This window comes from Clytia hemisphaerica, unplaced genomic scaffold, assembly GCF_902728285.1.
Source record: "Clytia hemisphaerica strain Z4C2 unplaced genomic scaffold, Clytia hemisphaerica genome assembly, whole genome shotgun sequence".
Lineage (NCBI taxonomy): Eukaryota > Metazoa > Cnidaria > Hydrozoa > Leptothecata > Clytiidae > Clytia > Clytia hemisphaerica.
Window position 1 is genome coordinate 791,538 of NW_027104389.1, and position 13,797 is coordinate 805,334.

Consider the following 13,797-nt stretch of genomic DNA (forward strand, 5'->3'; position numbering starts at 1 on the left):
AGGGAGTTTTTCGCGAGCTGTTCGGGAAGTTACTGGTTAAATTCTCTTCTAGGAATGGCTCTGCAATAGATGGTGTTTTTTTCCGCAAGAGTTGGAGATTTGGCCCAAACCCGTATAACTTGCCGACTGAATCATGCAGCTAGACCCAACAGTTGCTACACTGTGATTATAATATTAAATACCAACGCATTTAATTAGCTCCTTCCCATGTACTATGCTCTCAAGTCACATAGTGATGTAATTTACAACCTTTCAAAATCAAAATTGGTTCTAATTGAACGTTCGCTACATATTTTTTTATATAGTCATCAAGCTTGCTAAGGCTCGAGCCCTCAAATAATAATTTGTTTTCTTTAAGTTAAAACTTGTTAGATAATCTGACAATAACAAGCCATAACTCTTGACCTAAAGAGCATAAAAATATGGTATACTATCAAGGGCGCCAAAAGAAATTTTTCAGAAAAAGAGCTACATGGCTAAAGCGTCCCCCGGGCTGACTCAAAAATTGGAGTTGATTCTAAAAAAAATTTGTACATGGTATGTAGTACTCTATTGTTGTCTTTAAGAAAAAGTACATTCTCCAATATCTTGGGTTGAAACAGTTTGACACCGTAAATTAAAAAAATAGTTCATGTATACCTTTTAGCCACTTTGCCATCTTGTATACTGTAATATACTTTAACATAACGTAACATAGTATGCCAAATTCAATTTAATCGTTGTTATTTATTATTAATTTTCCTAGAAAGAATATAAAAGTGAATTAAAATTAATCAAACAGTACTTTCTATACAGCGATAATCCAAAGTATATAATTTCAGTCTAAAATGTTCGATCAACAAGACATGATTTGTTTAGAATTAAGAATAGACAACAAATATTTAAACACGTTTCAGGGCACTCGAACTCTCGAGTTTTCGGAAAATAATAAAAAAATGCATAATATTAGAAAACATAGACAATTATTATTTATTCAATTAAATGTATTTATTACTTATTAAAGTTATCATTCAGCGTATATAGCATGCACAATATACATTACAGTACAACTTTTCAAACTATAACAAACTAAAACTATAATTGCTATAATAAATACGATTTCGAAATAATTCGATTTACACTTTTTGTATAGAAAGAAATCATAGAATTTTTGACTTGATCTCCACAAGCAATGGTACTCCGAAATGTAGCAGCAATCTTTCCTCGATTCGAGCATCCGAACTGTAAAATAAAAAAAGACAAATATAATTAAGTAAGTAGATACAAAATACTAAACTAAATACTAGCACTAAAAGCGAGGCTCCCACGAGTGAGTAGAGTGTTTCTATTTAGATCGTAAGACAGTTACATCAATATGCCAAAAACATTTTGTTCAACCACCTTCACTTCAAGATAGGCCCCACCATAGAATGAACTTCCTTTTATAGGATGAACCATATTCATGTGGCTTTCAGCCTTGCACTCCATCTCAGAGATAGATCGTAAGATGAAAATTTAAGTAATAGAGTATAAAATAATTGGATTTAAGGCCACTTACGATTCTTTACATCCATTTGAGTCATTTTGTCATCTAGTAATTGTTTTCCAATAAGGTATCTGTAAAAAATTAAATAATTCATTTATTAGCAAATATTTTATAAGAACAATGGTGCTAAATATTGCCAAAAATTGAGAACAATAAAAGAGCAATCATGAGCCTGGGATGACAGAATTTTAAGCAAATCAAGGGTTGAATTATTAAAAATAGGGTATTAAGCTGACAAAGTTTCTTTATAGAGAAAAAGAGAGTAATGTGTTACGTATCTTTTTGAAATCATCTTTGTGACATCCAAGATAATATACATCATTATTGTATAATCGACTTGAGATAATGAAATTAATTATATATTATTCTGAAAGGTATAAAATGATCGTTTTAAAGAATCGCTTTGGGAAAATACAAAAATAACACCCGTGTCACAGACCCACTAGAAAATTGCACTCCAAAACCATCCCCACTGTATTTTTAAACCTTAGAACAATATAATTTCTATCCCCATCGGGACTTCATTGGGACTTTAATAGGAATTTTTATCCCACTGAAGAAAAAAGTTTTTCTGGGGCTGTGAGACAGGGGTGTAGAATAATAATAACATACATTACAGAAGTCTTGGGGCTTATTGTTGCGAGTGATAGGAAGAGTATCATATATTAACATAAGACGTTAAAAGCTCAGCTGTTAGCTAGGTTAAGGAGTTATGGGGTTAAGTAGTATACAAGTCTAGGATCTAATAAAAACTAACCTGAAAATATATTGAAATTCTGATAGCCTTATCACTAACAGATCAGTTTATTATATACTTAACTTAGGTATTGTATACTTAACGATGAACGGCTGTCTAACCAAACCTGTGTTAACCATGCACAGGAGACTATAAAAAATAATCATACACAATTATAATGAAAAAATCAATTAATTACCTGTGTAAACCATGCACAGGAGACTATATGAAAATTAAATAATATCAAGTGGCCTTGTTTTTATATAAGGAGTTCATATTGATCGTTGCTTTTCTTATCCCCATCCTATCGAAATTCAAATGTAATTCAACATTGATGAGAAAACAAACAGAGTCAAACTTTTTTGAAAACAAAGCCTTTAATCATCCCTATAGGACATTAAGATATAAAGATAGCCATATAGTTTGACCCGAATGTCTAGACACTTCAACTAAACAGTATCGAGGTTCATCCTGATTAAATAATCTACATTCTATCATTTTCAATTTGACAATACTGTAACAAGTGAATACTAAAGATTTTTTAACTGAGAGTGTATGCAGCTGTCATCTTACCTAAATGCTGAGGAACTATTGTAATCTAAGCAAAAATTATGTATCATAATTTGCCAACGGGCACATACACTATATAAAAGTTAAAATAACTATTATCCTTATAGTACGTCAAACAATGCTCAAGATAAACCACTTTTTATTATATGAATAATTTTTAATCTTTCATTACTAAATTGTTCTATTGTTAACCGGTTACTTTTTCAAAGCAGGCTACACGGTATTTTGCGCAATGCAATTGGTTCTTTTCGCATGACGACGGGCCTACACTGCCCAGAGTTACCCGTCATTAGTAGAAAAATTCATTGTGACGTCACTTTTTCAAAGGAAAATGAACAATGCGTTGACATCATTTTTCTCATTTTTTGTTTCTGACGTCAGAAAATAAAACAATTTTTGATCTCTTGTTTTTTTTCGCTTTATTTCGCAATTTTTCCTGGATAAAGCGCTAAAAATCAATCGAAGCTGAAGGAAACGGTTAACAAATACAATAATGATCGGTTTTTTTGGGCTGTACTGAAAATATTTCTCAGTACAGCCCTCACTAACCGGTCATTATTGTATTAATTTAGTACATTAATAACCTGAGAGACAATCAAAATTTCCAAAACAGCAATTTTTCAATCAGACAATCAGATTCAATGGAATTTCGAGCAAAAATAAAGAATTTAAAATGAACAACATAATATGAAGACCAATCTAATCACATTCTAAAATATTGGGGAAATGAGCAATATATGAGCCCATACATACACATTGTTCCATGATTGTATCAATGTCTATGACTTGTAAAATTTTTGATTGCTCAACATGAGTGATTAAGTTCATTGCTAATTCATCAGGCCTTAAACATGTGTTAAACTGTGTTAAACTTGTAGAAGGCAAAATATTATAGAAGTAACCAAAAGCAACATAATATTCATCATCATCAGTATTAAAACAAGCAAATCTTTCAATATTAAAATACTGTTTTGTGGACAAGCATACAGTTGTGCTGTGGCGTTTGATTTCTCTGGTTGATCTTGTTGATCGAATAGTAAACCCATGACACTTAATGGATGAAAACATTGATACAGATTCGATAACTGCAGAAGGATGAAGAGCGATGAATAGGTCAAGCTCTAGGGGTGAAGGAGTGAATTTTCTAAATGATCCAAGACCAGTAATATCACGAGTTATAACAAATTTTGCCCCTTGGTACACATTATGACAACTTTTGATGAATTTTTCTTCTTTAGAGCCTCCTTGAATTGTTTCTTCACACAAAACTGGCAAAAGATTGGCAGCAGAAACAGCACTGGCCAACTGAAAGCAAATGTTCTGAGTACCGTGAATAAGGCTCAGGATATAACCATTTTTGTCTTCGTAGTAAAACAAACTATATACATACAGTGGTCCAAGTTCTTTAACATTTTGTGGAAGGTGTAAAAGAGAGTGAATGTTCATGGTTTGATAACGTAGTGGGTAGATGTCGGAGAATTTGTAAACAAAAATATGTAGATATTTGTTAGCAAGTTTGATGTCTGAATCAGTCATTCCTGAATTGAGTAGCAAGCTGATAGAATGGGCAAATAAATAAAAGTGTTGAAATTGATTGTCCGGGAGCACACCAAGCAAGACAGGATAAAAATAATATAAAACAAATGATCGGAATTCTGAAGCTTTCCAGTACCCAAGATTTTTATGAATTGATCTTGGTGGTCTTGAAATTTGATTTGGTGGTTTCATGGCCAATAACCTTTCTTCAGCTTTGAACAAATTATGAAAAATAGAAAAAGGTTCCTTTTTATGTGTTGGATCAAACCAAAGTGTCATCATTAATCTAGTTACACCAAGGAGACAACCATGCATGTAGTCAATACAGGTACCTTTTATTATATCAAAATAAGGAAGAATCATTAATGATGATGGACCTTTGACACCAGAAACAGGGGTTTTTGATTCAGAGCTAAGCACTTCTTTTGCCTTTTCTAAAGTCCCAGATGATGTTCTAGATGGTCCAGTAGGATTTTCAGTCTGAAAAGGAAAACAACGAACTGTTCCACGTTTTTTACCAGTTTTATCTGTCTGTTCAGACTTCCCCTGTTGAAGACACTTGTGGCAACCAAAAAAGGAGTTAAACTGCTGAAAATTTAACACAGAAGCTTTTGCTGGTAAATCAAATGTTGCTCCAAGGACCATTACACGCATTAAAACAGATTCATTTATTTGGACTCCATTCAATGTCAAGTCATTCAAGCTTTCAAGTTGTGGGGGGAGGAAACTCAACATGTTTGGGTGAGAATTTCCATAAAACAAACCACTAATCAAAATATTTTCCCGCTTTTTTCTGTCAGAAAAAGGAAGTTCATTGATGGAATGTAGAACAGGCCATAACGAGGACTTGGAACTTTTGAATACAGGTATGCCATCTGTGTTAAGAATGAGAGAGATGTTATGAGGATTATCCAAAAAGCCGCCTGCAACAGATTGTTCCTTGTAAAGGGTGCCATCATAAATGTCTCTTGTAGATTTGGCAGTACGGTTAAAACGGTGGTGTAGTTTATCCAACATACCATTCCGATTAAAAATACTTTTGAGTTGTTGTTGAAGATCAAACTGCACAAAATACGCAACTTCCATAGACTCAGAAGTATGTTGGGGGCATTCAAGATTAGGACAGTGCATGCAACCTGTTTCCACTTTCAGCATACAGATTTTACAAAAATGATGAATAACAACTTTTGGTGATATGGATGAGAAAATCTTCTTGAAGTGATAGAGTGAGCGTGGAAAAATATTACCTGGTGGAAGAAGTAAGCTCAACATCTTAATAAGCATAGACAAACAAGAGCCAGAGAGTTTGAATTTCTGACAAAAAACCATTATCATGACTAACGCAGAACCCAAATTAGTTGTTGAACCATTGTATAAGGGCTCCTGGAAATCTTTCATTGGATTATCATCATTTACTTGTGGGTCTGTAGAAGAAATGATCAAATTTCATTGAATGCCAAGTCTGGATGAACTTGTTGGAATATAAACAAATAAAACATTTTACACAACATTCTTTAATGTCGTTATTGTCATTATCTTAAAAATCAAATGAAATTGGTGGTCAATGTCGGGTGTTCCTATTTCAAATGGATTTTGTCTTATGAAACCAAAGATTGATAAATCTTTCCTGGACAGACGTAACATTTACAAAATGTTTTATTTGTTTATATTCCAACAAGTATTTGGATGGATCTGGGCAAAACTTCAAAGTGACAAATTACATAAGGTGAAAATAAAAAAACTACTCTTGGGTACCTAATAGCCAGGGGTTTTGGAGTAAGCAGGGGGCTTGGAAAAAATCCCCCCCGCTATTAGGTACCCGAGAGTAGGTGTTATTCATTTTTAATATTTGTTTGGGGAGAATGCGACATTCTTTTGAATAACTATTACTCCAGCAGAATTTTTTAATTGATAATGTCATATAATTGATTACAAACACAATTTATCCTGTCTGTACTGGCTGGAGTAGTTTGTTATTCAATAAACCGTTGCATTCTCCCAAATGACTAATGAGGCTGAGGTGTGTCCATACAAACAGACAATGTAATTCAGCTTGAAGCAGCAAAGAGTAATTAGCTTACCATTACAATAAAAGTCTTCAAAGATGTCATCATCCTCGTTGTCATCAGCAAAAAAAGATAAAGGATCTTGATACTTGTTGTCTAAAGATTCGGCCAATTCACCATCCTCTGAGGTACCGATAGAAGCAAAATCTAAAAAGTCGATTATATACCGTATAACTTCATGTAATGCCGACACACCTTGTCTAATTCCTGGACTGGTCCCTGCATGGTTGGGCCAGGTTTTTGAAGAGAGAAATCCAGGATTTTGTTTTCTTTTCATCATCAAAGTTTTGGGTAAAAGTGTAATTCTCACTACTTAATGAAAATCACTGTTCGAGCTTGGACCTGACACATGTTTAGGCAAAAAATATGTTTTGCTATTTTAGCCCGAACATCATGACCAAGAAATGTTCAGAAAAGGGTCGTTGACAGAGTACACTGGTACACTTTTGCTAAACCCCAACGTCCACTGCGTGTACGTAAGTACTATAATAGTATGGATGCGCCCCTAAACTTTACATAGCCTTTTGAGTTCAGAAAGGTACACAAGCAAAGTATTAAAGACCAACTCTAATGTAATAAATAATAAAAATATACCCTCTGAGTTCAGATAAAATGTAGCTACCCAAGTAAAAAAATTAAAATATTATAAAATAGTTCCTCCTATTCTCATCTTCTAGTCTTAAAAGTACCCAGGCAAAAGACCCAAAAGATTTTTATACTTTCCTATATACAGTCTTTGGCTTTTCCTGGACATATCCATGATAGATCTCAATCACAATCCGCACATTATTGTTACAGTTAAAAAATGAAATCGTTGAAAGTCAGAAAAACGAAAGTGAAACTTGTGTAAAAGGGTCACGACACGAAAAACCTCTCTCTGATTCAGCCAGCCACTGTGCCGTATAAAATCACACGCTTATTTTATAAGAATAACTTCTTATTAGAATATCAGGGTCAGATTTCGAAGTTAGAATAAACAGGCATATTGTTTAGAACAATAGAAAAAATGAGTATAATGTTCCCCCTAAGCCAAAGTACTCTATACTTATAAAAAAAGCTCGTGTACAACCTTAAATTATGAAAGGCTGAGAAGGAGAGACTAAAAAAAGCACAGAATGAAACTCTTTTTCTTATAAATAAAATATATTGAACTGGATTGCATTACATACCGTGAAGAAGTCTTTCAATAGAAAATTCATCTGTTGGTTCAGGATCATCGTCACTATCAATTTCATTAGTTTGACTGTAATCACTCTCTACTTCAGACAATACCATGTCAGCTTCCTCAACCTTCTCATCTGCGACAGGGGTGTTTTTAGTATTTTGCCCAACTAATTTACACTCACTAAATAAATCACCATCGTCGTCTGAGTCAGTCTCACAAAAGTTCATCGCATCGTAAGGATCTATGGGTTTCAAACTACCATTAGATACAGGAATCGACTCGTAAAGTAAGTCACAGCATGAATCCATTTCCATCATTTCACTTTCTCCTCCATCAGACCAAGACGCCATCTTGAAAGGCCAAGTCAAAAATAAAATCGAACGGGATCTGGGACCTAACAAAACCCCGCCTTTATTTACGTATCCAAGGTTGCGACCAAATATGGCGGCCAACATTGGAACGGCTTCATCTCAAAAAAAATTCGAAAGTAAAAGCCCCGCCACTTTTCTCGGTTTGGTTTTCCTGGTGGCATACGCGTTCTTTTAGATCCAATCAGGCAATTGTTTTTCAAAATGGAAAGAGTTCAGAGGAATCGAAAAGAAAACCCAAAATTCAAACAAAGTGATGAAATCGGTAAGAGTATTATTCAGTGATATACCCATCTAATTTTGTCTCGAAAAATCCTACTATCTCTTGTGATTAGTCTATTCTGAAGGAAGAAGAAGAAGAAATGTGGAAAAAGGAAAAGTAATAGGATCGGGATAATCAATTTTAAGATTTTAATATCTTTTCAAATCCTTTTTTTTTAATTTTTAAAAGAAAAATACACACGCTTTTTTAAAATAAGAATATCTTCTATAAGAATATCAGGGTGAAAATTTCTTCCGGAAAGAGCCCAATTTGATAAGAATACAGTTACAGTCACTTGTATTTGGTCAACTTTGATGCAGAAATAAAAAACGTGTATGCTAACATAAAAAAACATATCAAAAGTTATATACAAAAAATACCAAAATGTAGTATCCAGACAAAAAATTCAGAAATTTTATAGCACACTGAGAATTGTAAATCCCATCTTGAATCTTTCCAGAATTAACCAATTTCATGTTGCAAAAGTCAGCACTTTTAAAATTACCCCCCTGCTGTGAAAGGTCAACTTCACTCTATAATTTTACTCTTTTCAGGTTCTGACGATGGGCCACTCGTAACCATCATTTTTACAGAGCCAGAGGCTGATGGCAACCACCTTACGTTGACTCTTCCGTACAACAAATTCAAGCCTTTGGACGAAAAGGGTCAAAGTATCCCAATGTCAGGGATAAAAGTTGGTCGACGTGGTTTTTTCTGGTATCCACATCACAAGAAATACTACGAAGCTTGCGTGACAGCTGTTGCCAAAAAACGAAAAGGTAATTGTTCAGTCCAATAATTTTGATTGGTATTTGTGACTACCATTATACTTTTGAATCCAAGACGGTGCTAATGGACCAGATAAACTTCCATCTCTTCTTTGTATTTTCATCTTCAATCAAAGCCTCAGCACCTGTCAAGAGATAAATTCGTCATTCGTTTAATTAAAAGTGACATCTTAACTGCTAAGGACTTAACTTTACGCCCAGGTGGTATTTACATTTGGTAAGATTTTCAATCTAGAGGGTCTATTCATGGTGGCCACAGAATTATTTTTTTCAAATTCCAGGACTTTCAAGGACTTTCAAGGACAAATTTCGACTTTTTCCAGGACTTTAGATCATCAAATTCCAGGATATTTCAGGACAAAATAGCATTAAACAGAAAAAATCAAGGATTTTCCAGGATAAAAAAATAAAATATTACTATCTCAGCAAGGAAAATATCAAATGAATGCAACTACATAGTCAAGATTTTTCCAATTTTAGAATGCGAAACGAAAAAGTCGATTGAAAAAAAAATATATTCAAAGAATTTAGAATATCCAGGACATTCCAGGACATTTTGAAAAATTACAAGAAATCCCAGGAGTTTCAAGGACTTTCCAGGAGAAAACATTAATTCCAGGATATTCCAGGAATTTCCAGGAGCGTGGCCACCATGTCTATTGAGAAAGACTAGACTGAAGAATGAAAAATATTTCATCTTTCAGGGGCCCGGGAGTGCCAGGCGGAACAAAAAGAAGATTGTACCTTAGATGGAATTGATAAAGGTATTGATTCTATCATCTTAGAAAACTTTTTATTGTTTGTAGCTCTTTGGCACTAGCTTAACCTTTCAAATTAAAATCTCAATCTTTTATTCCCTTGCTAAGGAGCAATGCACAAATACAATGTAATTCTATAAACTTATTTTCAACTATCTTTTTCTTTTTCAACTCAAGAAAACGTACTTACACAACCGAAGACTAAAAAAGCAAAGAAGAAGAGAGCCTCTACAGAAGAAGGTAATGCCTAGAATGACACAGAAAAACACATCTTGCTTAAAATTGGAATTAAGTTTTGCTTGTTTGTAACGAGTTTAAAAAGTCATATTTCTTTAATTTCTAAATTAGAACTTTTCAGCTTTTAAATTAGTAAAAGCGCTTTCAAATCGAAACAGCCAAGTAAGCAAGAATATCACTTTCAATTCCTAGTAATGAAGACTGACACGAAAATGGAAGTCAAAAAGACTAAAAAGCAAGATCCTGAAATAGGTATACCACACAAAAGTTTAGTTAGTAATATATTGAAATATCAAATTAACAAACCTGTGCATACAGTCCTAAATCTTATAGAGTCTCTGATCCAAAATAATTTCAAACCCCAATTGAAAAATTCAAAGTCTCTCTACCCTATTTATGCTATTTTTTAGTGAAAGCAGACAAGGCAGCAAAAAAGGCAATAAAAAAGACAGATGAAATACTCTCGTCTATTATCATCAACAAAAGTGGCGGTAAGCAGAATGTGTTAAAACAGTGAAGTTTCAAAATATCTTGGGTTTATCTATGTCTGGGTTAGGCTACTACTTGAGCAGTTTAGTTCTTGGTCATGGCTAGAGCTTAAAAATTCAATCTTAAAGCTAAAGAGAATTTAAGATCATCATTTCAGAAATTTGAACAATACTTTACTTTCTATCTAAATCTTAGACAAATCTTTTGAGCTTAACGAGAATATCCTTGACAACTGGGTCCAAAACTTTGATGGTAAGACATTTCTCTTTGAGTTAGAGGCATAAACCAGTAATTATTTATCAGCAACCATGTTGCTGTTGCCCTACCAATTAAATTAAAAATTTCAATGCAAAACTTTCAGGATATATAATATTGTGGTTTTGGTGATTTTTTTTCAAAATATTATTCATAAAAAATGGGCATAAGATAAATGCAGTTGCAATTTTGACATATTGTTTACCTTTAAACTGTTTTTAGAATTAATGGGATCTAAAGGCAATGAGCTAAAAAGCACTGACACGGCAAAAGATACACCTGTAGGTAAGGCACCACCAGGAAACTTAGAATGATTAAATGATGGCGAAACCTTCTTTAAACATAAGCAGTCTTTTAGAAAGATCTTCCTTGACTTTGGATTCAACCTTGACAGAACAGCAAAAATTATGAACTAAGTTTTCTCTACATTTATTTTAAAATAAACAAACAGTTACTCAGAATTTTTCATTTTCAAGATTTTGAGATGGTTACACAGATGGACAAGGTTCACGAGGTATCAAAAATTGGAAAAACCGAAGCCACATTAACAAGCAAACCATGTGAGTATAATTTAAGTAAAAAGAAATTGAACTCAACTGTATTGATATAATGTTCAATTGGTTTTTGTCATTCCCAACAAATACTGAAAGTTATTGACCAAAACTTGTGGAATCAGAATCAAATTTCAAGATTTGGGATATAGGCTATTTCTACCCTCACCTGTTAGCCCTGTTAGCTAATGCATATACCTTGTATCTGATTTTAGGGCAATCATCGATTCACGAAGAATCTAGCAACAACATGGTAGAGGCAATGGGCACCTCCTTTTTAGAAAAAGAGGGTTTAAAATCTTTCACCACATTGATGAAAAAGCCCAGTAAGTAAATTGCAATATACAAACAAAAAATGTTTTAAAAATTGAGCAAGAGATATAAAATTTAGAGTTTAGCTAGAAACCAGAATGTTGCGTATAACAGGGCCCCAACCAAATCATACCGCTATTACTTTTAGGTCAAAAAATAAAACAAGAATACGCCGACAAGAACAGAATTCAACAAAATCTGATGGACTTGCCTACAAAGAAGGACAATTTGAAAACCCTAACAACATTGGATAAGTCAAGTGAGTCTGCTTTTCACATACATTGCTGATTAAAAGTTACAAATTTAGAGATTAGTTTTCAAGAAACCTTTAAAAAGTAATGGTGATCTCTAACCTAGTTCCAAAACTCAATTCAATTAGGTTAAACTTAATAGCTGATGTTTTTAATGATAGTGCTAGTGTATTAAAATGGTGCCTAGTCAATTTATACTTTGAATTAAAATTGAATTTTCAACTTTTTTCTTTCAGCAAAAAGTCCAGTATTCGACCAGCAAAAACGTTAGCTATATTTTAATTTGAATTAATTCCTAACCTACCCGTATGATTTCAGAAGCATAAATTTTTTTTGAAGGGTTTTGTTTGCTTCATGCAAATAAGTACGAGAAAGCAATACAATTGTTGCATATTGCCAACAGAAAATATCTGACATTTTTTCTTTCTCTAAAGCCAAATCTGCATTTTAAAAATTAGGTCCCTGAACATAAAAGCAAAAAAACCATAGTTATAAAAATTGTCCTACCTGTTTCAATTCAGGCTTTCAACCAAGCAGCAAGATGTCTTTGGGTGCTGGAAATAAAGAAGGTGAGATATATTTCTAATTGAGGCTGCGTGAGACTTTTGAGTTAATTTAGTATCATAATAAATAAGTGTTTAACGTTAGCTATATTTTAATTTGAATTAATTCCTAACCTACCCGTATGATTTCAGAAGCTTAAAAATTTTTTGAAGGGTTTTGTTCGCTTCATGCAAATTAGTATGAGAAAGCAATACAATTGTTGCATATTGCCAACAGAAAATATCTGACATTTTTTCTTTCTTCTCTAAAGCCAAATCTGTATTTAAAAATTAGGTCCCTGAACATAAAAGCAAAAAAACCATAGCAATAAAAATTGTCCTACCTGTTTCAATTCAGGCTTTCAACCAAGCAGCAAGATGTCTCTGGGTGCTGGAAATAAAGAAGGTGAGATATATTTCTAATTGAGGCTGCGTGAGACTTTCGAGTTAATTTAGTATCATAATAAATAAGTGCTTAGTCGATTAAGTTGTTGTCTTCCTTTATTTATTTCATTACAATGTTAGAATCAGTGAGTAACACAGAAACCTCTCTTAGGTGGCTCTTGTACAAATTGCAGAAAGATGCAAAGACAGCTTCAATTAGCAAACGAAAAGCTTAAAGAATACGGTGAGATTATAAACTTTCCAATTCTGCTCTAAAACAAAATTGTTTGGAAACCAAAAACTGAGCCTGTGTATGCTCATAACATAACATTTATATAGAAAAAAACATGTAGCCTGTGAATAAATAGGACATGGGGAAATCTGTGACCATTTTACTCTTTAAAGACCCTAGATACCTCCACACAACACCCAGCCTTGTTGTTCACCATAACCTCTTTTCTCTTAGAGTCAACTTTCAGTAATTTGGGCAGGCTAGTTCCTGATTTAGTGACAGTCACGCAACAAATCAGCCATTCCTTCCCAAATGGCAAAAAAACCACAGTAAGTTGAATTTGCCACTATATACTCACATCTTATTAATAACTCAATTAAAATGCACTTGTAAATAATAATTAAAAAAAACACCGTTATCAAATTAGGAAATTCAGCTCATACCCTGTCAAGAAAAAAGCTTTAATGAAAGCAAGTTTTATAAGGACTTGTAAGAATAAGAATATCCTTTTCTCATAGATTATTCCTGAGAGTATGACCCTTGACCAGCATGAGGAAGTGCTTCCTGGAACAGACCAAGTGAGTAGTGTATCTATTAAAGTTGGTTAAGTGATAAATTTAGGAGAGAAATTTTCATAAAGTGAGAATATCTAAAATAAACTTTCTTTACGAAAACAACGAGGCTGAAAAATTCTTAAAGTGGAGCCTGTAATGGCTGAGTTCAAAGTATACTTAGGATTAAATTGGTGGAAAATTAGAGTTTTAACCCTA

The 13,797-nt window shown here is 33.4% G+C and overlaps 1 protein-coding gene across 1 annotated transcript; it reads right to left on the reverse strand.

The window, feature by feature from the left end:
* Positions 1-1,018: 1,018 nt before the first annotated feature.
* On the reverse strand, positions 1,019-7,073 carry LOC136819541 (uncharacterized). Its single transcript, XM_067075776.1, has 3 exons — positions 6,449-7,073; positions 1,538-5,791; positions 1,019-1,221 (listed from the first exon to the last, which is right to left on the reverse strand). The coding sequence occupies exons 1-2, from the start codon at positions 6,711-6,713 to the stop codon at positions 3,531-3,533; spliced, it is 2,526 nt and encodes an 841-aa protein (XP_066931877.1). The 5' UTR covers positions 6,714-7,073; the 3' UTR covers positions 1,019-1,221; positions 1,538-3,530.
* Positions 7,074-13,797: the final 6,724 nt, after the last annotated feature.

Bases quoted from the DNA above. Each gene is read 5' to 3' on its own strand.
- LOC136819541 (XM_067075776.1), bottom strand. From the start codon at position 6,713: ATGATGAAAAGAAAACAAAATCCTGGATTTCTCTCTTCAAAAACCTGG. The intron at 5,792-6,448 runs GTAAGCTAATTA...TTTCTTCTACAG, and splicing joins TGAAGACTTTTATTGTAATG to ACCCACAAGTAAATGATGAT.